General features: G+C 32.3%; 2 protein-coding genes across 2 annotated transcripts in view; one reads left to right on the forward strand and one right to left on the reverse strand.

Annotated features, from left to right (window-relative positions):
- Positions 1–24,924, forward strand: LOC139500051 (uncharacterized). Its single transcript, XM_071288762.1, has 14 exons — positions 1–151; positions 745–798; positions 1,722–1,920; positions 3,966–4,268; positions 5,973–6,033; positions 8,282–8,352; positions 9,335–9,376; positions 10,592–10,642; positions 11,212–11,451; positions 16,496–17,095; positions 17,706–17,815; positions 21,117–22,331; positions 22,810–22,846; positions 24,127–24,924. Exons 2-14 carry the CDS (start codon positions 772–774, stop codon positions 24,876–24,878), a joined length of 3,708 nt encoding a protein of 1,235 aa, XP_071144863.1. The 5' UTR covers positions 1–151; positions 745–771; the 3' UTR covers positions 24,879–24,924.
- LOC139500052 (uncharacterized) overlaps positions 1–25,020 on the reverse strand; it is a 91,826-nt gene that overhangs the window by 54,129 nt on the left and 12,677 nt on the right. The gene's annotated exons all lie outside the window — the stretch shown is intronic.

Here is a 25,020-nt window from a genome sequence, read left to right on the forward strand (position 1 = left end):
CACAAGTGTATGTGTATTATTGATTGTTACACAACATGTTTAACTGAAGTGTGTCTTATTTAATTTATGCAGCAATTGAGTTTCTTTGTTTTGAGATGAATTTAAACCAAATCATTTGTTTTTGGAATAATCAATATGGGCAACTGAAAAGGTAAGAGAAAATAAACCTTACATTTTATTTCCAATAATTAAATAGTGTTTGAAATTTTTAAGTTGATGATTTCATGAACCTACATGCATGCATGGTATGTTCTTGCATTGGCGTATACATTAATGTTAACACAGAAGAATTTATATTTACATTTAAGGCCACAGTCGACGGTTCTCACGATACGATCGTTTAGTACGATCGATGCGAGCTCAAAGAAGATCGGTTATATAGATATTTTGATTTGCTATGATTGCCATAGAGCCACTTATCGGTCAAGCAACAAAATATAAGAGTATCAACAATTAGTTTGGTGCATGTAGTGTTAAACAATGAGCAACACCTATCTAGTATGATACAACAAATCGACAACAAAATATACACACAGGACTGTATAAGGAAATACGACGCATAATTGCAACGAATAACGATCGATAATACTAATATGATAGACATGATACATTATATCAAAAACAAAAAGTCGGATATAACTGAAATTTGACAAGTTTTGTCGTCAACCTCAATGTCATTGAAGTGAAAAAATCCTATAGATGTAGTAATGTTTTACATTTTAAACATATACATTTCATCTTTAGGTAAAATTGTAAAAGAGAGATATCTTAATGATGTCAAGGCTATGGGTACTTCAGGTAAGCTTTCTCATTTTCTGGAAATGAACTTATTGATGGTTATGAACATGATGCAGTGTCGGATCCAGGTCCAGGGTTGGAACCCCCTTTTTTCAACGATCAATGCATTAGAATGAGAACATGTAGTTGGAACTCCCCTTTACTCTGGGTTGGGAGCCCCCTTTTTTTAAATGACTGGATCCGCCTATGATAACAAACGTTAAACAATCTTCCACGTGAAAAAATAAACAAAGTAAAGAAATTTTCACTTTGTATTTAATATTCAATTTTAATTATATTTTAATATATTCTTTTTACCACTTTCTGTAATTCTGTATTCAGTTTCTGCGACAAAAGGGCGCTAAACGTGTGAACATATATAACTGTACAGGGAGTAGCTTAAAGCGAGTAGTTATTTTTTTTACAAATTTGAGCAATAGGAAAAATCTTAGATATTATTCTGCTGGGCTTGTACTGTTTCTCCAGCTATGAATATTATTCACCTATTAAATATTCGGTAAATCAACCCCACATTGGAAGATTTGTTTGTAAAATGGCATTTACTGTAGACTTTATTCATGAGCGTATAACCATAATATCCATTGTTGAAGATTTTTTTAAATGGCTTATACATTACATTTTACAATTATAATAAACACGAGGATCTAAATAAAATGTACAAAATAGAACATAAAACATAAAAAAATAGAGAAAATCGATATGAATATAATAATAGAGACTATGTCATGTACACATATTGAGAGATTTCAATATAAAATGAGCCAATTTTGTTTTTAAAGAAAATGCAATGAATATTACAGCCTACATTAATCAAGAACATCTATCCAGGCACATATACATACTAACTTCTGAAAATTTAAAAATAGTTATATTCGAAGTCAAATTACTGTTAACAGACAAGTACATTTGCATCAATATTCTAGCTTCAGATATTTTCGATTTGCTATGGATATGACATGCAATGTCCAGATCAGACACAAAGGTCAACACGTGCAAGTGCAATTTGTGTTGACCCTTTAAAATACTCCTGTTTGGATGACTCATCAAAAACGTATTATGTAAACAATACGAAGATAATAGGTTATTCTGAGAACTGCACCAGATTTGACAAAGAAGGAGCAGGTTTGTTATGTAGACAAGCTTTTTTTTTCTCTGATGTCTTTTTTTATTAAGTCTCCCAAACAAAGTTTGGAGACTTATTGTTTTTGCTCAGTTCTTATTATTTTTATTATTCTTCTTCTTCTTCCTCTTCCGCCACTTTAAAAAATGAACTTGTCCGCAGCGTTTCTCCAAAACCGCTTGTCAGATTGACTTAGAATTTCATAAAATGGTAGACTAATATGTCTAGGTGAGCCATCAATCTTTCGTTTGTGCATTGGGGTCTATTAAGGGGTATTTTTTTTGGGGGGAGGAAGGGGTTTACTATAGAATCCTATGGGATTTTATTTTCTAAAATTTTCAAATGAATATAACTTGAAAACTGTAAGTGATAGATACATGCAGTCTTCATAATTGATTATAGGACAATAAAACAAATCACATGAAATATAGGGGGAGTCTCTGGGAGTTCATCCCCACCCCCTTCAATTTGAGAATATGCTTATATTTTGTAAACGGTCCAGATCCCCACCCCTAAACCATATATATTCTTGAATGGGACGATAAAACAAATCAAATGAAATTAATGGGAGGTCCCAGGGGGTCATCCCCAACCCAGTCAATTTGAGAATATGCTATTATCTTGTAAACGGTCCAGATCCCCACCCCTAAACTACATATATTCTTGTAGGGGACAATAAAACAAATGAAATGAAATTAAAGGGAAGTCCCTAGGGGGTCATCCCCACCCCCTCTTGTTTGAAAACTTGTAAACGGTCAACATCCCCACCCCTAAACCATATATATTCTTGTAGGGGACAATAAAACAAATGAAATGAAATTAAAGGGAAGTTCCTAGGGGGTCACCCCACCCCCTCTTATTTGAAAACTTGTAAACGGTCAACATCCCCACCCCTAAACCATATATATTCTTGTAGGGGACAATAAAACAAATGAAATGAAATAAAAGGGAATTCCGTAGGGGTCACCCCACCCCCTCTTGTTTGAAACTTGTAAACGGTCAACATCCCCACCCCTAAACCATATATATTCTTGTATGGGACAATAAAACAAATGAAATGAAATAAGAGGGAAGTCCCTAGGGGTCACCCCACCCCCTCTTGTTTGAAAACTTGTAAACGGTCAACATCCCCACCACTAAACCATATATTTTCTTGTATGGGACAATAAAGCTAATCAAATGAAGTTAAAGGGAAGTTTCTGGGGGTTGCCCCACCCCGTTCAATTTGAGAATATGCTATTATCTTGTAAACGGTCCAGATCCCCACCCTTAAACCATATACATTCTTGTAGGGGACAATAAAACAAATGAAATGAAATGTAGGTAAATTCCCTGGGGGTCACCACCACCCCCTCCTGTTTGAATACTTGTAAATGGTGGAGATCCCTACACGTAAGCCATATATATTCTTGTATGGGACAAAAAATCCAAATCAAATGAACATGGGACCATATGAATGGCGAGTTATGGAAGCTTTGTTTGGGAGACTTCGTAACAGCATCCTGTTGCAATTACTTCTTGTTTTTACATGGAAATATAAGCTTGTCATCATCATGGTCATCGCAGTATACTAATGCATTTGGGTTAACTTATAATATGTGATAACTATGACCCTAATAAAAATATAAAACGTAGAACTAATGGCATCTCTTATGTTTTAACAATGTTTTTGAGTATTACAACTGAAAAAAGATTATAATACACATTATGTTTTTGTGCAATTCAATTTGCTTCTATTGGTCATTGCATGTGAATGTTTTCAACTAAAATTGATCTATTCCTAAGCTTTGTTAAGACAAACATAAAATTCTGGATATTGCATCTGCTGATATAATTTTGTTAGCTGTCATATATTTTTATAAGCTGAAAAAATAGTAAAAACTATACGTTAAAGACCAGGCACACATACATACCAATAAAAAAGCATCTGTTTGAATAGTTTGATATTAAATGAAGCTTCATCGACCATTATTTTACTCAAAATTGTTAGTGGAAACTAATTTTACCGTTAAATGACATCGGCAATATTTTTCACATGTCCTTTCAGGTAAAAAGATTGTTGTTCGAGGAGGTTTGGATGGTATTAAATGTGACAAATATCGCTACCAACCGATTCCTTTCCTCACAAATGTAAGTCATCAGTGTTTGTTTCAAAAGTCTCTGTGCACGGAAGAAGGGCAGGTGGTAGTAAACGATTCTAAGACGAAAACAGATGTTTCATGCAGATGTGATTATACTAAAGGATATGGATTTTTATATAGACCAACGGATCCATGCTTTTGTATACCATCAGAAGAAGATTGCTCTTGTTACCTGATGAAATGCCACAACAATGAAAAACTTTCATCTGGTGAGTAAATGATGGATAAAAACATCTGTAATATCATGAATGCTAGTTCGTCTATAGTGAGAAAATTGGCCGACAACCATTTAAAAAGTTATTATAAGTTTGAATCTCTTCAAAGACATCTGCTGAGATAATTATATATCAGACGCACATTTTGTTCAAAATGTTTTCAATAAGAACTTGCTACTGATAGGAAAGCTGTCGATTCAAAAGATCTTACTAATCTGAAATTATTTTTCAAAACATTTAATGAGATTTGAAGATTAGTAATCTACATTGTTTTACCAAAACTATCATTATATGCATTATTTAGGTCCATTTATGTCACTTCAATAAGTGTAGTTCGATCGGTGTAAACCTTGAACCGGTTACTACATTTCCCTTGATTTCCTAGCGGTATTTGATTTGTATCTGATTTCATTAAGATATTTTAGTTGAATCATATTTCATTAAGGTACTGGTTGGTTCATCTGATTTCATTAAGGTATTTTAGGTGCATCTGATTTCATTAAGGCATTTTAGGTGCATCTGATTTCATTAAGGTATTTTAGGTGCATCTGATTTCATTAAGGTATTTTAGGTGCATCTAATTTCATTAAGGCATTTTAGGTGCATCTGATTTCATTAAGGTATTTTAGGTGCATCTGATTTCATTAAGGCATTTTAGGTGCATCTGATTTCATTAAGGTATTTTAGGTGCATCTGATTTCATTAAGGCATTTTAGGTGCATCTGATTTCATTAAGGTATTTTAGGTGCATCTGATTTCATTAAGGTATTTTAGGTGCATCTGATTTCATTAAGGTATTTTAGGTTCATCTGATTTCATTAAGGTGTTTTAGGTTCATCTGATTTCATTCAAGTATTTAAATGAAGTTTGTAATGGTAATTCCTTATTTTCGTTCAACAACATATTGCTCATTGTTAACAATTTACATCACAAGTGCAACATTCTGGAGAAGGGTCCCTACATTTGTTACCAAACATCGAGGGTTACTCGGTAGTAATTATTTTCATATTACTTTACAGCTAAATTAATGTTTGTATTGGTCAGTTCTTAGTCTTCTGTTTCGGGTTGTTGTATTGATTTCTGTCCGTTACACTTTTATGTATATTCTTTTTTTTATGTTATACTGTTATATCTTCAACTTCGTACTTTATTTGGCCTTTTTAACCTTTTTAGATTCAATCGTCACTGATGAGTCTTTTGTAGACGAAACACGCGTCTGGCGTATATACAAAATTTAGTCCTGGTATCTATGATGAGTTTATTTACATATAAAGGCAACAGTAGTATACCGCTGTTCGAAAGTCATAAATCGATAGAGAGAAAACAAACCCAGGTTACACCACTGTTCGATGTTGTGGGAGGGTTTGAATCCCGCCAACATGTTTAGCCCCGTTATATGCTGTATGCTTGTGCTTGTCCCTGTCGGTAGTATTTAACTCAGTGGTTGCATGTCGTTTGTTACTGTGTGACATATTTCATTGTTTTACAATTGTCATTTCGGAGCCTTTTATAAATGACTATGCGGTATGGTCTTTGCTCATTGTTGAAGGCCGTAAAGTGACACATAGTAGTTAATTTTTGTGTCATTTGGTCTCTTGTGCAGAGTTGTCTCATTGGCAACCACACTACATCTTGTTTAGAATTATGGTTTGCTTTATTGTTTCATTTAAGCTATCATCGCAGTATTTACTTTTGTAGAATACAGATGCGTTAACGCTTCCAATGAAGAAAGCGGGTTTAAATGTTTGAATCAAAACAAGTAAGTCTTATAATTATTTTTTTTATCATCACTAGTTTAGCCCCATCTAAGCTTACTAAGCGATGTTTACCAACAGGGTATATTTTAAGTCAAGTCGTTGTCGACTAACGAACTTCTCAACTGTTGATACAATTGGAACTGATAGTTCTCCCAGCAGCAGTATCTTCCAAGTGTTACAAAAAAAAAAGACAATACCAATTTCTATGTGTCTTCCATACTTTTCATACTACAGTACAATAGGAAGGCTTAACATTTTCCCGTTTTCGAACCTATTACCTAAAAGGAAATAATAGTTTCACTACACAAATTTAGTTCATTTTATGTTTATTCCCACAAATGCACATTTGTAGATTTGGAATTTTCATGGGAATATAAGTATATATTGGAAAAAAGATACAAATCCTTGATTTTTGGAGGGGTTGTGTTGTGCAGTATACGACATTCTATGTAGTGTTTAGTTGATTTTCCCAGTTTTTATTTGTCTTTTTCCTTTTGTTGTCATGGATTTCATCCACCGATTTTTAAAGTCCCATTTGGTAATTTCAATTTTTTGTTATTGTTATTATTAAAATTAGAAAAAAGTTTATACTGATATTCACGCTTATGTATACTGATAATGGAATTATTTATCATATAAGCGTCACTGATGAGTCTTATGTAGACAAAACGCGCGTCTGGCGTACTAAATTATAATCCTGGTACCTGATAACTTTTTTTGTAAAATATTACAAAACTGTACGATACGTTGTTAGACCTAAAAGGGCAATAACGCCTTGTGGAAGGACAATAACCCCTTATCGGGTCATGTAGACTTAATTGTAGATATTACTCTGCTGAACATTATTGCTGTTTACAGGTTATCTCTATTTAAGAACCCGTGGTAAAATCACGATATATTCAAGCCCCCATGAATTATTTCGATTCTAATCAGACAAGTAAGGCAATTCTTTTGGATCGAAGCGCTCTAGGTGGAGGCATATTTTTGCCGTTCCCATAAATAAAACGGAGCAAATTCAATTTGTGAAATGCTTAAACTATTTACAATAACGTATTTAGATAGTTTTGGGTGGATTTAAATGATAATTCATTCATACGTATTATATGTATATAAACATATGACTTATACCACATTTTATCATCGTTTGTTTACGTTTCCTTGTTGTGATGATTTTCGGTTTCACAATTGTGTATGTTCCCGTAAAAAATTTTTATTCTTTCGTCATCGTTCTATGACGTCGGGTACATCATTCACAAAAAAGTATTTGACGTGAGAGTACGATCGGAACAGCCCTGGCAATATATTCATATTTTACCACAGGTGCGTACTCAAAGGTTTGAAAGACGTATGCTAGAATTTTAGTTATATTCAAGATAACAACCCAAAAATGCTAAATTTCCTTAAAATTACAAATTCAGAGGCAACAACCCAACAACAGGTTGTGTGATTAGTCTGAAAAAATTTAGGGCAGGTAAATGTTGATCTGATGAAAAAATTTTATTTCGTCAGATTTGCTCTAAATACTTTGGTTCCAGGGATATAGGCCAAAATTTACATTTTACCCCTATGTTCTATTTAAAAAATATGGCAGCCATCTTGTAAGGCGGACTGGATCATAGAACATATTTTTTACACTAGATACCCAATGATGATTGTGGCCAACCTTGGCTGAATTTGTCCAAGTAGTTTCAGAGGAGAATATTTTTGCCGGGCGGCGGAAGACGACGGACGACGGAAGCCAAGTGAAGAGAAAGGCTAACTGGCCCTTTGGCCAAGCGAACTAAAAATGAAAAAAAACCTTATGTATGTATAAAAAAACAAATATGGTACACAAGAACAAACAGGATTAGCTGACCTGTGACTTGGAATCGACACAAACAGAATGAGGCAGGATTAAACCTGCTTGTGGGAACCTAATTATACCTTCACATATGTTGTGGATGTTACAGCACAATATAAGAAAAATATCAATAAATAGAACTTGACTCATAAAAATAATCATGTTTATCTAGTTTGATAAAAAATCTGACGACTGAATTCAAAACTAACGTTTGACATATGTTCGTTTGTGATAATTAAAAACACAACAGAATGTCACACGATTGTCTGTGAAAAAAAGTTAATCTTTATGGTATCGCGTCTAAGAAAAATGTAAAAAAAAACAATATTTCACAAAAAAAGTTATTAGGTTTATCATATCTATCCAATTGTCTGTGTGAAGATCTTTTCACATTTCATGAAAAATTCCAGAAGAGTGATTCCAGATATTGAGGACAAACCATCTGTACAAAATGTGGATCAGAACAATAGTTCAGAGTTAGGTATGTTAGAATGGAAATATAAATGTTTTTTGTCTAAAATATTTAAATTTTGACAATGTAATTACATCATGACTAAATGCAAATTACAAAACTATAACATAATTTAATTTGACCAGATGAATAGAACTGATTTGAATTTTGTTGTGACCAGTTACACGGTTAGGAGCAAAGCATACTTAATTGAGTGATATTGATTATTTTGCAATTGAAGATGAAGTGTTGACACACCAATCTTAAGAAGAATGTTTGAAAAATTCAAATTGAAGAAATAATGCATAATTTTCAACTTTTTCAATAAAAAATCTTCAATCATAAAAGTTACAAAAACAAATGTTGACCCTCGGATGCAGCTGATTGAGGTTTTGGTGCATACACAATTTCATCAAAATCCCGAATGCCACTCAACAAAATATTGCTTTGTCACTTTCACAATAAGATTTTGAAACGATAAAAATTTTGCAGTTCATTAAGATCCCCAAAAATAAATCGAGGACATTTTGGGAACAAGTGTATTCTTTTGTTGCATTGTGTATCAATTACCATGTTTTTAGTGTGATATTATGTTTACATGTTTGTGATCACTACATATTTTAGATTTATCGTTCACAGTAATTCTCCGTTAAGACTGAAATCAAATCAATAAAACTCATTTTTAGAATTTAGTATTTAATGTGAGTTGAATAAGATGAATACAAATTTCTGATTCAGAAGATTACCAATGTAGCGTATGAGGCAAGCATATTGTTTTAATAGAAATCAAAATATATTGATAACAAAATGACACTTACAGACACTATGTTCAATTGTCTCCGCTAGATGATAAGGAATGATTGTTAACATGTCATCATTGTGTTATGCTATACTTTTTGCAACTTGAATCACGCATGTTGCATTTGTGTTTCTCTCTTTATCAACACGATTATGAGGTAAAATATAACAAGTTTTCATATAAAAATTGTAGACGTCAAATATTATCTTTCAGTTGATATTAGAACCTACGTGGTATATGTTACTGTGTGCGTAGGTAAGTGATTGAAATCATCAATTTTCATATTATCTCATAAATATAATGTCCAGATTTTTAATTTGAATGCAGCAAGAACTAACAAAAATAAACAAATTTTTAAGGTATGATACTATAACAAGGAAATTTGAATATCGCATGAAATTAGAAACCCAACAATATCAAACCTTAACCAGATATCTACTAGAATTAGAAAGAAAAAGTCTGTTTTAACGGCTTCAAACGAGACAACAATATATATATTTCCCATTAAATTGAGATATAATATTTGTACATTTTGCTTGCATTTTTTCATTTTTGGTCGCGGGAAAATGTAATGTAAATCTTCATGTAACAAGCCTTGTAATTTTAAATCGAAATAGCCATTATTGTCCATGTACCGTTTTTATGAGCCATAGTTAAATGAAATGAATCATTAAAGGTTGTTGACATTGCAAAACATATAGCACATTTGGTTTCCATTAGAATGCCGAATGTTTGTTGAAAAACACGTCTTTTTATTACTAGTATAAAGTTTCAGAAACGTGTTTGCTTTAATTTGAATGATGTTTTCCTACGATTTTCCTACGACATTGTAAGACATTGTAAGACAAGATACTTATTTCTACGTTAATATATTTTATGAGACAAAGGAGGATATAATCGTTCAAGGTATGCTTTAATTTATAATGGGGAATACTTGTCTTAACGACAAAGAAAGTAAAAATTTCAAACAATTAAGCTTTTGCAAGACTTTAATTTAATATACTCGAACAGGTCTTTCAAACTGACACATGGAGATGTCATGTAATCCTTATTGCTTTTATGATACTAGGTGTTCTATCATAAACAATCAAACGTAATTTTAACCATGGTTGTTTGCAAAGATACATGATATATCTAGCTGTTCGTTAAGTTTATTTATCGTCCCCAGAATGATTATACAGTGTTCTCAAACAGATTCACCGCCAAACGGTCGAAACAATGACACAGCAGAAAGTTGTTTAAAACAAAACAAACAAACATGTATGCGTTTTGATTAATCTACAATTATAAATATCAGAGAAAACTAGGATCTTGGTCATGGTATTAGTGTTTTATGCTTTCAAAAGTCTTACAATTGAAATGATAGACGAAATAACAGTTACAATTCAGATTAATTGACAAATATGCCCAATACTTTATTTAACGTTGAATGTGTATTAACCTATACACCAATGATGTGCTCGATTTCAGTTATTTTAAGTATGGTTTTCATCGCTACAGTATGTCGAAGCATTTGGAAAGGTAAGTTTAAAATTCCAATTCCGTCAGATATCTTAAAAAATGTATTTATAAGTGCTTGAAAGGAACTAATATTCAGTAGTCTATCAATATCGAAATGTCATAACTCGACCACAAAGACAAATAATTATTATTTACACTCCATTAGCATGCTAAGGGATTCGCATTCAATAAATGAAGAGCAGGCCTGGTAATCGTCTATAGGACATGTAGGATGTATGTATCTCCTGCTATAAGAATTCACACACAGGAAAAATTTCATCACCAGGAATCGGGCAAAATTGATAACATTATATACATGCTATAGATTAGACGGTTTCTATCAACACACACATTGAAATTATCAGGTGCTTTTCGAAAAAGAATGCGGATATGTGGTATGATATCCAATTGGTTGTTTTTTCTGTTTCTATGTTCATGTGAAATTTAGGTCTTCAAGAAAACCTGTATAACATATTAATTATTAATATTTATATACGTGCACTTTACTTAAAACATACTAAAAAATGAACGGAAAAATAAACTTGTATAGTAATTGTATTGTATATATTTTCGCAAATTGTATTCGATAGAAAGTCGTTATCTTGATGAAGAAACAAAAGAAACATATCTTAAAGATATACGTTCTGGGGAGGAGCGACATCGACATATTCGAGTAGCTATTATAGGAGAAAAAGGTGTCGGAAAGACCTGTTTATTACGAAGATTACTAAAGCAAAGTATTGAAGGTGTTCAAAGTACAGATGGAGTCAACATTGAAGTTTCTAAATGTAAAATAAGATTGAGAGATGGGAAATGGGAATCATATAAAGGTATGACAATATAAAAAAACCCAACATCCTAGATTTTTAGGTTTTCTTCAAACTTGAATAACATATACAAATTGACGGCGGGTCATCGTGAAAATAAAACAGCTGCAAATGTAATACACGATGTTTAAGTCTAAAAAAATCATTTATTGGAGAGGCAACGCAATGTTTAATCAATAACTGAGGAGATTTCGTGAGCTTAATAAGAGCAACGCAATGTTTAACCAATAACTGAGGATATTTCGTGAGCTAATTAGATGTAATTTCAAACCCATTTTTCAATGACTCTACATGGACTCAAAATTAAAATGGTGTATCTATATTGTAAACAAGGATAGTCTACAAAATTAGCATAGAATAAACTTTTGTCTGGTACATAAAAAAAAGTTGGTAAAAAACTGACAATTTAGGTGCAATTTGGGTATTCTCATGTTAGCAACTTCACAACAGAACTACAAATTTGTTTTCATGACCAAAACAAAAAAAAGTACAAACATAAAGGCAATAAAATGCTTCGCCATGCACAGCCTGATACAACCTTAGATGTATGTTTAGCATATAAAATATATTTATGTCAGTTAACTTAGAATCAAACATGTTTTAATTTTGGATCCTTTAAACTTCAATATGGACTAATTTAAAAACAGGTATCAGGTGAACCCACATATTTCTATTCAGCAGCAGTCTCTAACTACATATCTCCTTAATTTCATATGATAGTAAGTCCTAAAAAAATATTGAAAATGTGTACATTTAATTTTTTTTCTAGCTTCTCTCATGTGAAAGCAGTACCTTTTTGGTCACTATTTATGTGTTGCGTCTAAATAAGAATTGTAACACTTTATAGTGACTGAACAGGTTAAACAAATACTTCTCAAGAAACAGAAAAAGAAGAGAACTTAAAACAGCACCAGCCATGCCAGTATATGTATGAATAAAAACTCAGATCAGAATAGCATGGACAATATGTTAGTTCTAATGTACTTGTGAATATATTGTGAGGAAAGATATCAATAATTCTGCAGATAATGCAATTTTATCAAGTGTTTTGTACATTTTCTGTTAAAAATGTTCATAATCAGTGAAACTTTCAAACAGGCTAAACTAAATTTTTATTACTGAAAGTTTCAAACAATGACAAGTGTTTTATTTACCAAATAACTCATGTGTTTCTGTGAGAACAAACAATCATGTGTAATTTTTGGAATTAAAGGGAAAGAAGATCCTTTTGCAGTGCACTTGAGCAGGTCAATTGTGAATATATACTTACTAAATATATTTTCTTCATCATGATACTCACATAGACATTATCAAGAAGTACATATCATTGGAAAAGTGCACAAATTACAGATAAAATATTAAATAAAAAATACCCTATTTTGAGTGCATCTCCTGCCAAATCACTATTTGTTGCATCTATATATAGTACTAGACGAGTATAATCAATGTAAATAAGGTAATTTTTGGAAGAAAACCCCAAAATTTGGAAAAGAACCCTCCCCAATAATGTTGTACCAAAATCAATTCTAATCTTCCTTTTGTGTATTAAAGTTTCATAGAGATCCATTCACTTATACTCAAGTTATTGTCTAGAAACCAAATGTGTCTTCTTGAAAACAACTATGACACAAAAATATGACATGATTACTTTTGTATGCTTGTATTATAAAAAAAGAAGATGTGGTATGTTTGCCAATGAGACAACTATCCACAAAAGACAAAAATGACACAAACATTAACAACTATAGGTAACCGTACGGCCTTCAACAATGAGCAAAGCCCAAACCACATTGTCAGCTATAAAAGGTCCCGATAAGACAATGTAAAACAATTCAAACAAGAAAACTAACGGCCTTATTTATGTAAAAAAAATGAAAGAAAAACAAATATGTAACACATAAACAAACGACAACCACTGAATTACAGGCTCCTGACTTGGGACAGGCACATACAAAAATAATTGTATTTCCCATTTCCATTCTCAATTTTATTTTGCTGCCATTTAAAAACTTGAAAAGTAAGCTACATCCTGTACATGTAACAAAAAAAAGTACATATATGCAAAAAATAACATAAAACCGACTCTTCATTAGTACAAAAAATTGATGTAGAACTCACAAACTGACGATGATCAGAATTACAAATGTTTGTTTATTAGAGTCTGATTTTTTTTTACGAAAGCCCTTCAGCGCTATCAATTAAACTTATTTAGTCAAAATTTAACACTAGTTTACAGGTATATCATAACAAATTGGCAAATACAGCCTTATTATCACCTAAAAAACTACTGTGTACGGAGTTACATGTGCGGTTTGGGAAGTTTTATGTTTTTAGATATATAAAAGTTCAATTTATTTTGCATTTCTGAAAGATAAAATCATTTTTTGTCAATATCAAAATATTTTTTTTGTCGTATGCTTGAATAGATTTTTTATTCATCAATTTGGGAATCAGAATATTTTTTTCAGGAAAAATACCATTACCCCTCATGCCTTTTCAAGTTCAATGTTCGTTCCCTACACATTTTCCATCTGAACTTATAATTTTATTTTAGACATAAACAATATATTAATGTAGCCTAGGACATTCGTTCTGAACATGCATGAAATATTTGCCACTGGACGTTAAACAACCAACAACCTAATCTATATTTAGGACATTGTCTTAGTACAAAGCTGGCATTTAAGGTAGCGCCTTCCTCATATTAAAGTACAAAGTTGAAGAGCATTGAGGAGTAAAATGCCTTAAAGTTTTGACAAATCCAGCTAAAGTAATCTAGGCCTGAGGTAGAAAAGCCTTAGTATTTCAAAAATTCAAAATTTTGTAATCAGTTGATTTATAAATATAACCATATCAATGATAATTCTTTTCAGCACAAAAAGTGCTGACTACTGGGCTGGTGATACCCTCGGGGAAATAAATATCTATCAGCAGTGGCATCGACCCAGTGGTTGTAAATAAACTCATCATAGATACGAGGACTAAATTGTGTATGTACGCCAGACGCCCGTTTCGTCTACAAAAAAGACTCATCATTGACGCTCGAATCCAAAAAAATTAAAACGGTCTAATAAAGTACAAAGTTGAAGAGCATTGAGGAGTAAAATGCCTTAAAGTTTTGACAAATCCAGCTAAAGTAATCTAGGCCTGAGGTAGAAAAGCCTTAGTATTTCAAAAATTCAAAATTTTGTAATCAGTTGATTTATAAATATAACCATATCAATGATAATTCTTTTCAGCACAAAAAGTGCTGACTACTGGGCTGGTGATACCCTCGGGGAAATAAATATCCATCAGCAGTGGCATCGACCCAGTGGTTGTAAATAAACTCATCATATATACAAGGACTAAATTGTGTATATACGCCAGACGCGCGTTTCGTCTACAAAAAAAACCTCATCAGTGACGCTCGAATCCAAAAAAGTTAAAAAGGCCAAATCAAGTAAGACATTGCAGAGCATTGAGGACCAAAATTCCTTAATGTTTTACCAAATCCAGCTAAGGTAATCTATGCCTGAGGTAGAAAAGCCTTAGTATTTTAAAAATTCAAAATTTTGTAAACAGTTGATTTATAAATATAACCATATCAATGATTATTCTTGTCAGCACAAAAAGTGCTAACTACTGGGCTGGTGATACCCTCAGGGAAATAAATCTCCACCATCAATGGCATCGACCCAGTGGTTGTAAATAAACTCATCATAGATACCTTGAAGACCTAAATTTCACATGAACATAGAAACAGAAAAAACAACCAATTGGATATCATACCACATATCCGCATTCTTTTTCGAAAAGCACCTGATAATTTCAATGTGTGTGTTGATAGAAACCGTCTAATCTGCTAGATATTTGCCTAACAACAAAATGGAATCGACGAGAATAGTTATGCAACAGTTGTAATGGCATTGTGTGTTAAATAGAGTAAAATAGGTTGACAATATATTAATCAATGAGGTTTTTCGTATATGTTTCGGAGAACGGTTTCTTAGAACCATATATTGTTTTACTAAGTATGATATCTCCCTGCCTGTTCCTATATATGTTAGCTTATTCTGTCAAGTCTGTGATTTGATTTACAGTAAACAATACTTACATAAGCAAACAATCATCAGATATTTTATGCTATTCAACGGGAGTTAAAGTTGTACGTTGAATGATACTAACTACCTACATGTATATCGGATTTTCCGAACCTGTACATGTTGGTAAACTCACAATTACAGATCAACTCGGCCTTGGTTGCTGATGTTTATCTTACAGGGTACGTGAAATTATATTAATAAAGCAGCATCCATGGCATGGTAATTCACGATTAATACTTAACGAAAAAAAAAAAAAAAAAAAAAAAAATAAGTCTCTTAGATTATAACATGCCCTTTTCCATATCAGCCCTGGTACCATATCGAGACTCCCATATCAGCCCAATGATTAAGCTGATGATTGATTTGGGTAGAGGAATGATATCAGGGCCAACATGGAAAAGACATGTTTTAATCTATTTATGACATATCTAAGTTTTCAGGAAAGAGAAAAGCATTCAATTATAACTATTTTTAAATTAACCACAACAGGTTAATCTTAAAAGATTCATCATACTTTCATTTAATCTTTAATATTTCCTTTTTACATAACTTGGGCCAAATCGATAATATTTGATTTGACATTGTTACTAGTGGCCATTGTAGCATAATTATCATAATTATTAATACAAACACTGTCATTGTTCGCCATTGTCATTTAAGACGCAATGACATCATTGGAATCAGAGAATAACGTCGATGAAAATTGTACTAACATTGCGTATGTGATTCATAAGATAAGAACTACTTTAAATATTTAATTTTTGCTAAATACAAAAAAAAATTGATGATGTTCTCTGTTATGTGCCTGTTTGACTTTTTTATTTTTAGCCATGGCGTTGTCAGTTTAATTTCAATTTATGAATTTGACTGTCCCTCTTTTTCTTACCAATGCTGCCAATATATACATATTTCAAATATATTCTTTTAATAATTTGTACTTTATTATTTTTATCCTACAAAAGAAAAGGAACACGAATTAGTTCGTGCAGATAGATTAAAAAGAGCCCTTGCAAAACTAAAAGGAATAGAGCAAAATCTTCCAACCAACGTGAGTGATTCTGATGCAGATGGGACTGAATCCGACAATCGATCTGATTCATCTATTAGTGGAGAACGACTTAGTAGCCATACAGTTGTCTCATCTGATCAAGAGACGGGAGAAATTGTTTCAGAAACACACATTTCTACCAGTGAAGATATAGGACATAGCCCTATCTCTTTGTCCATAAAAAATGACAATGGAGTTCGAAAGTCAGTGAGTTTTGCTGAGCAGCAGATCGGTACTAAAATACAAACCAGAAAGAAAATTGACATTAACAAAGTGGTGACCGGCAAACAACGTCTATTAGACCAAATACACAAACAGATGATTTCAAATGATGATAATATGGAGTATGTTGACTGTGATTTATGGGATTTTGCTGGAGAAAGGGAATACTACGCAACGCATCAAGCTTTCATATCAAGCAGCTGTATTTTCCTCCTTGTGGCAGATATTTCAAAAGATGTTATGGCCTTTGCAAGTGACTCTAGGCCTAAAAGCGGTTTTGACAGCATTGGAGGTAACAACAATGTTTAAGTTCTATTGGTCTTTTAGTTTGGATTGGGAAATACTATTGTGAAAGGTGAAAAGTCAAAGGTTTTAATTCTATCGCAAAAGTAAAAATAAGTATTATAGGGCGTTGCGAATTAAAATTATCCCCGGGTTTGTACTTACATATTAGCAACAACAGTACGATAGACACATAGCATGATATGTTAACCCTTTTGGAGATCACCTCTGGATTGTTCTGGGGTTCTTGTTGATCAGTCTTTAGACTTCTATGAAGTGGATTGAACTTTTGTTATTTAAAGGTGTCATTTGTGTTCTTATCAAGTTTTTAACGCATTAGTTTGATTATTTTATTGATATCTTTAGCTGCTCTTTTTCTCATTCTCGGCTCACAATTTTGTATTTGTAAAGCTATTCATTGGCAACATATTTGTTAATATAAAAGATAATCGGTAAATGTTATTTCCAAACGATGCTCATTTAACGGTGTTTGATACATGCATACTTTGTCATAAAAATCTGAATGGCAACAAGGAAGTTTGAAAAATGTCACTGCCAAGAGACAAACGTTTGGTTTTATCGCAATTTCAACAACGTCTTACCATTTTTTTTTAATGCAGAATACATCGACTTTTGGATAAACAATGTTCACTGCTTTGCAAAACCTACTGTTGGAGAAAAGTTACAACCACCAATTATAATCGTAGGTACAGGCACAGACAAAATCAAGGTAATGTTTAAACACGAACAAGCATTTAATGGCATAGGTTTCTGAAGTTTGATGAATTTCTTTGATTTGTAATTATAGTTTATTGTCAGTGTAATAAAAACTATATAACCTTTGTATACAAAATTCAATGTTCACTTTTATCTCGTTTATGTGTTCATATATTTAAGCGTTCCTAATGAAAGTTACCAAACCAATTAACTTCGACCAGATGCTTCGATCTTGCTTTACAGTTTACTTAAACCGTCGTATAGAAAGTAAATCCGAACAATACATACATCAATTTAGAGGATCTTAGATGTTAGTGAAGTAAAAGAGAAGAAATGTGAACTAATCATTAGCAAAATGTCTCACATGTCTTAAATTAGCCTTTTTATGATATACTTAGGTAAGGCTGAAGGATTTGCATTCTTTACTGATATGAACATTATGTTTAACTAGGATGTTGACTTTCTCCCTACATGCAATTTGTCAGTAGAAATTACTTTCGGTAACTCTGCTTTGTAAATGCGTACGGTTTAAATGCAGCCTTCCTTAAAAAGAATAGTTCACAGTAAAACTGCAGTTGTTCAAAAAAAAAAAAAAAAAAATCATTGAAATTAAAAATGCATATGCATTTCAACATATCTAAAATAAGTTCAGAAGTATTGCTAAAAAAAACCACCATGAAATATGATGATAACAATAAATCAATATAAACAAAAGAAAAATGGCGGATATGATAAAGTCACAGTTATCGAAAATAAATGGGTATAATAAATCTGCTTTGCCTCAACATTTGCATGTCTATCAGACAATAATTATGGATGATCGTTTGTCATCTCAAAAAAATTGACTTTCTCGCTTGAGCCGGTACGGCGACAGTGAGAAAAGCAATCGAGTTGAGATAACCAATGTTAATCTGTTTATCGAATTTTATCTATTCTACGCTGTTAATTTAATTGACAATGGCACGTGCACCCTTAGTTACTAGCGATAATTTTTCATATCACCTGTGCTTTTTTGTGCACATATTTACATCTGCATTTTAATGTGTTGAATGCAGTTTAGAATTACAGCCATTCCATAGATTCATATTGAGGGATAATGTTTACATACATCTGCAGCCTACGTAAATGTTAAATTTTGCTTACGTTAATGGAACAATTTAAACAACGGTAGTTTACTTCCATTTTTTTCCAGTACAAATACAGTGTATGAAATGTCTTTAAAATGAGATGATTTTTTTCTATAAGCAAAATGCATTCTTTGGAAACGTTCTCGTCTGAAAATACTCCTTTTTAAAAAGCTGACTTTATACATCAATTTTGATGGTTCATCGTCGATACATGCATTTCCATTTGTACACAAACGCCTGTTCCTTTGGTCTTTGGCAAAGGATTGTATCATTGACAACCTTATCGCATCTACTAACTTAATAAACTAATATAAAGAATAAGTATAAACGCTTAATCAATACCAATAGGGCGTACATGTACATAATGTACGATAAATAACAGTTTTGTGAACATTTTGGTTAAGAAACAACCACATATTCGTTTTGTTGTGGTTTAAACATTTTGACAACAATCATATTTTGTAAGAACTGAGAAATTTGTATTCGTTGTGGAACACCATAGTTTTGAGAAATTTCAAACATAAACTCAAAATAACTAGTATGTAGATTACAACAAAACAGATATAATATTATTCATCAAAAATGAAAAGCTGATTTTTTATAGAAAACAATGGGAGCACTTGTAGAAAATGTACATAATTTCTTAATTCCTTGACAGTATTTGTCATTCATGCAACTAAATATATGAAAATACTAGTTTTGTCAACGGTTAACCGATATCGAATACAAAAAACGTTAACCGGTTAACCGGACTTTAAAAAAAAAAAAGTTTAATAGACTTGATATAAATGTGTATTGCAATCAATAAATACTTTTGTTCTACATAAAACGTATCGTCGTGATAACTAATTTGACAGATCATTTTCCAGTCTATTGATTGCTATTGTTAATCCAAACAACATACAACTAATTAGAACTTAGACAGCATATATATTAGCTCGGGGCAAGATCTTCAGTAAACATAATTTGTATACATCTTTTTTTAAACAGTAACCTAATACAGGGTAGTGGCTGTTCACAAGGAAACTATTAATCCAAGACTTCCAAATGGTGAAGTTGAAAGCATCCCTTTGTAAATTTTACGGACGCCATCACGAGTTGGTTGACCGTTATGAAATAACCGTTCCACAGAGGATTTCGGATATGTTTCTTAATTACGTCGTAACTGCAATCCCTTTCCCTTTTCATGAATGTGACCTACCAAATTACACACGAGCAACACGACGGGATCCACATGTGGAGAAGGATCTGCTTATCCTTCCGGATCACATGAGATCAATCCCAGTTTGTGGGGTTTAGTGTTCTATGTAGTTTCTTGTGTACTATTGTTTGTCTGTTTGTCTTTTTTTTTATTTTAAGCCATGGCGTTGTCAGTTTATTTTCGATTTATGAGTTTGACTGTTCTTCTGGTATCTTTCGCCCCTCTTTTGAAATCAGTAATCCGAATAAAGTTTACAATTTACCTCATTATTTTGATTTTTGATCTAATATTGCGTAGACCTAGAATTCAAATCAACGTGAATGTAAGTAATCATGTATACTTTATGGTACGAGAATCAGGCTAAATAATTTCAAATTGAAACACTCCACATTACATTTTTTTGTATTTCTAGGACATCAAGAGAACAAAAAATCATCGGTTTCCGACATTTTCAATTCGACGAGATCAAGAAGGTTTTATTTTTTCAATCTGAAGTTATAACACACGCCTTAGTAGATACGATGTGTTGGATTATTAAAAGTCAAAGTTCGCCAAGTATACTCACAGACAAGCCTCATGATGTCAAAGGACAAACTTCAATTCATCGTCTCATAAAAACTTACGTTTGTAGGGTACTATAGATAATACCTCCAAAAACCAACCTAAACTACTGTTAACCGGATGATCGGTCGAATGATTATCCGAGTAACCGGTTAGGCAAAACTGTACGATTTGACAACACTAGTAAATACATAAACATAAAGGACCACATATAATTGCAATGGACGGATCTAAAAGAGGATCATAAGTTTGTTTTAAATCAATAATACCGATATGCTAAGGAAAACATCGATGTGAATATGAGGGTAATTTATGTATCAAAATCACGTGATGTGTTAAATATTTAGTTAAGCCAAACATACAAAGCACTGTACTTAAATATATAAGCCATTTTGTTGTGTTTTTAATTTCTTTAACTTTTGTAGCAAGAATTGTTGGAAATAAAGAAAGAAGAGTTTAAAACAAAAATCGATAATCATTTAAAGTATCAGGAAAAAAGAAAACATATTATGGCATATTACTTTCTGTCGAATAAAGATTCAAGCAATGATAAAGTTGATGAACTGAGGACCAAAATCTTCAGGGAAGCCAAAAAATGTACGACATGGGAAAATCCAATTCCATTAGAGTGGACTTTTTTAGAGAATGCAATAGAACACTTACGTCAGAACGAAAGTATCTTAGATTTTGCGGATATCATCTATTTGGCATCGATAGTTTCAATCAATGAGAAAGAAACTGTGGTTAGTTTTCTAAAGTACCAACATGAAATAGGAGCGCTTATTTTCTTTGAAAATATTTCCGACTACATCATCATTCAACCTAAATGGCTTGCTGATGCCTGTAGATGTTTTGTTACCGATAAAGTTGATGATGACATAGAGACCTCTGACGATTGGAGAGAATTAAAAGCAACGGGAAAAGTTAGCCTTGACCTGATGTCTAAACTTTTGAAAAAGGTTCCTGAACTAAAATCAAAGAAAAAAAAACAATATCTACTACGTATTATGGTAAACTTTGATATAATAATTCAACCAAATATCACAACTGAAAATATAGATCATCGAAGTTCAATACCATATTATATACCTTGTATGATTACAAAAAAGACATCAATTCAAGATGTTCGGATCGAATATGGTTTACAGGCGTTATCTCCATGGGTTTTATTTGAATTCGAATTTCTCCCACTCGCTTGCTTTAATCACATTTTCTTCCACTTTGTTAGAAAATACACGGTGTGCACAAATAAACAATCTAATAATGTTGCTTTCTATCATGGAATGGGAGTATTCTGTCTGGACGAATCCAGAAAGAATGGAAATTTAATGCTCTGTTTCTCAGCAAATACGATAGCAGTTCAGCTATGCAATGTGAGTCATGACATTGGAAATATCTGTTTTCAAATTCTGACCGACCTTAAAGAAAAAGCATCAATTCTAAAACATCAAGGTAAATTACTTAATCTGAAATACACAATTAAGTTTAAGTGTAAAAATGGAGATCCCCATGCTAAGAATGGCAGAGTAACAAAGGAGGATGTTGAAAGTTCTGGCGACAACAAATACTATTGTTCAGAACATGACAAAGATAATTCTACAGAGGGACTGAAGACGACATGGTTTAAAGATGAGCTTACAGTAAGTTTGATATCAAGAAAAGACAAGAATATGACAAGTGTTTATCCATTCGTTACATGTGTTTGAGCTTTTAATTTTTTAAATTAGACTTCTCATTTTCAATTTTCTTGAAGAGGTCGGTATTTTTCCCTTTTTGTAGACACTTTATTATTACAAGAAATATTATGGAAATGTTTAAGTCCTAGTACAGTTTACATTAATCAAAAAATGTCTATCGCTAACGCACCAGCGGTTAATTGTCCGTATTCTGCATAAGCTGTGGAAAAAAAAACAAGAATTACGAACACAAAATCAATTGACACTTGTTTTTACATATTGCATCAATGTGACTATGATTTATGCAAACACAACAAAAATACAAATAAGCGAATCTAGAGTTTTTGACATCTTGTTTGAAACATACATCTTCGAATTCACATTATTTTGTGTTTTGTTAGAATTAATCTTGGAGTTAATGATAATTGTTTTACTTTTGCAGTGCCAAGACCAAAATATTAACCCGACAGTTTCGACAGGTAATTGTATACTTTGGTAGGATTTAATGTTAGTGTTTTCGAGTATATTATGTTTACAACACATACTAAGCAAATTATTGAATATCTTGAAGGAAAGTCGTCACCGACAAACTGAATAACAAAATAAAACAAAAACAAAAAAGTAATGTTAAGGTGGCTCGGGCCTATTCGAAGTTTCTATCAGAAGTGCCGTATTTTTAGTTATTTTATTCTTTAAAGAAAATGAATCAAATTGGTCGAAAAAAAATAGGGGGTCACGGACCATTTAAGCTCAAAATTTTACTTTTAAACAGGTATGTAAAAGGGACCATTTTTCAATGAAATGATAGGGAAAATAGAGGTGTTGCCATATTTTTATCGGAATATTAAAAAAACGTTCTATGACAATTGGTCCAAAACTGTAATATGAAAAGCTGGAATATAGCTTCAAAGAATGAGCCAATAAAAAACATAGGTCACCGATAAGGAAAAAAAAATATTTTGCCTTAAAACCCCAATTTTGGCGGGAAAATGGTGAAAATGGCTGAAATGTCATTTTGACCCTTTAACAAATACGGATAATAACGAAAATATTCTATAAGTCACATAACTACAACGATTTAACATTTCTAATCAATCAAAATATTTAAAAAAAATATTTCGAATTTACGACAAATACTTTTGTAATTCATGCGTGAAGTTATGCGCAGTCGAATAGTCCCGAACCACCTTAAATACGCATGAAAGCCTTTTTATGTTATCAGTCTTCAATGATATACAATGTATAACATTATGAATCTATTTAGCCTAACCTTATAATTGGTTAACTTAACCATCCATGAACTTCATTGAAACCAATTAAGGATGTGAATTCCATAATACTATCTTGCTGAAATTTAAACAGGTCTTGTATAAAGCAAACTATATAACAATAAAATTCAACTGACCAAATCTCTGCATTACTGAAAAATTATTACACTTGGGCTTCCCTGTATCGCAACTGATATGTCGAAACTTCATTATCGGTACAAGGACATCATTCGTAAATATAAATCAATATACAGACATTTTATATGTTCAGGTTTTTACATTTCATCCTTTATGTGATTATTCTCTTTTTTTGTTAAGTGACCATCTGAAACCCGGCTTCGGGTGTGTTTTTTTTTCGCTGTGTTAAAGACAAATTAGGAGTCTTGGACTATATGTTTTCTATCCTCAGTTGTTTCTAGGAAAATTTCCCCGTTTTGTTTCTCAATTATATGTAAAAAAAAAAAAATACCGATAATTTTTTTTTTTTTCAGTAGATGAAGTCATTCGGTACGATGAACAATCTAGTTTCAAGCTGAAAAAGAAAAGAATACATGACATCCAAACTAATAGCAATGGGCTTCTTATAATCGCCGACGGAAAACAGAATCAGATTTTAACTTGTACGTTATCTGGTGGACATCAGAAGAAAATAAAATTACCTGGAAATCCAGATAGCTTTGCAATAATTAACAATGAAAATATTGCTGTGACTTTACCATATGAAAAAGACATTGTGTTCGTAGATATTAGTCAGGGGATAATAGTTAAAACAATACACATGGGACTATTTTGTACTGCTATTGCATACTTCAACAGCAAGTTTATTGTTTGCGTCGAAACCACAATCAAAATATTAGACATTGATTGTAAAGTTCAATCAAGCAAACCATTGCCAGGATTTACGACGGACGGATTCAGTGTAGGAAAAAACGGAAACATTTATTGTACAGACTACAATAAGTTGATATGCATGGACATGCATGCAAATATTCTTTTCATTTTCACTGGTGAAAACACTAGGCGGCCTAGAGGGGTGACAACAGATGATGAGGGATATGTTCTGGTAGCGTACGACCATTCCCACAATGTTCACAGAGTCAGTCCAGATGGTTCGAGTAGTCAGGAAATAATACCGGAGCTACCAATAAGTGATTGGTCTCCTTTCATATGCTTTGACAGTGTGACAAAGTCAATAATAATTGGTCGTAAAGACATGGTCATTGTTTATACTAGATCAACATAACTTTATAATATTTATCAATTTGTGTAGATTAAACCTATAAATTAGATCTCATTGTTCATTGCACTGTAATGAAACTTCATACATCTGGAAGGTCAAATATGTTTTGGATGCACCTTTGATATTATCAATTTTAGGACTCAAT

The sequence above is a fragment of the Mytilus edulis genome, chromosome 13 (genome assembly GCF_963676685.1).
Source record: "Mytilus edulis chromosome 13, xbMytEdul2.2, whole genome shotgun sequence".
Lineage (NCBI taxonomy): Eukaryota > Metazoa > Mollusca > Bivalvia > Mytilida > Mytilidae > Mytilus > Mytilus edulis.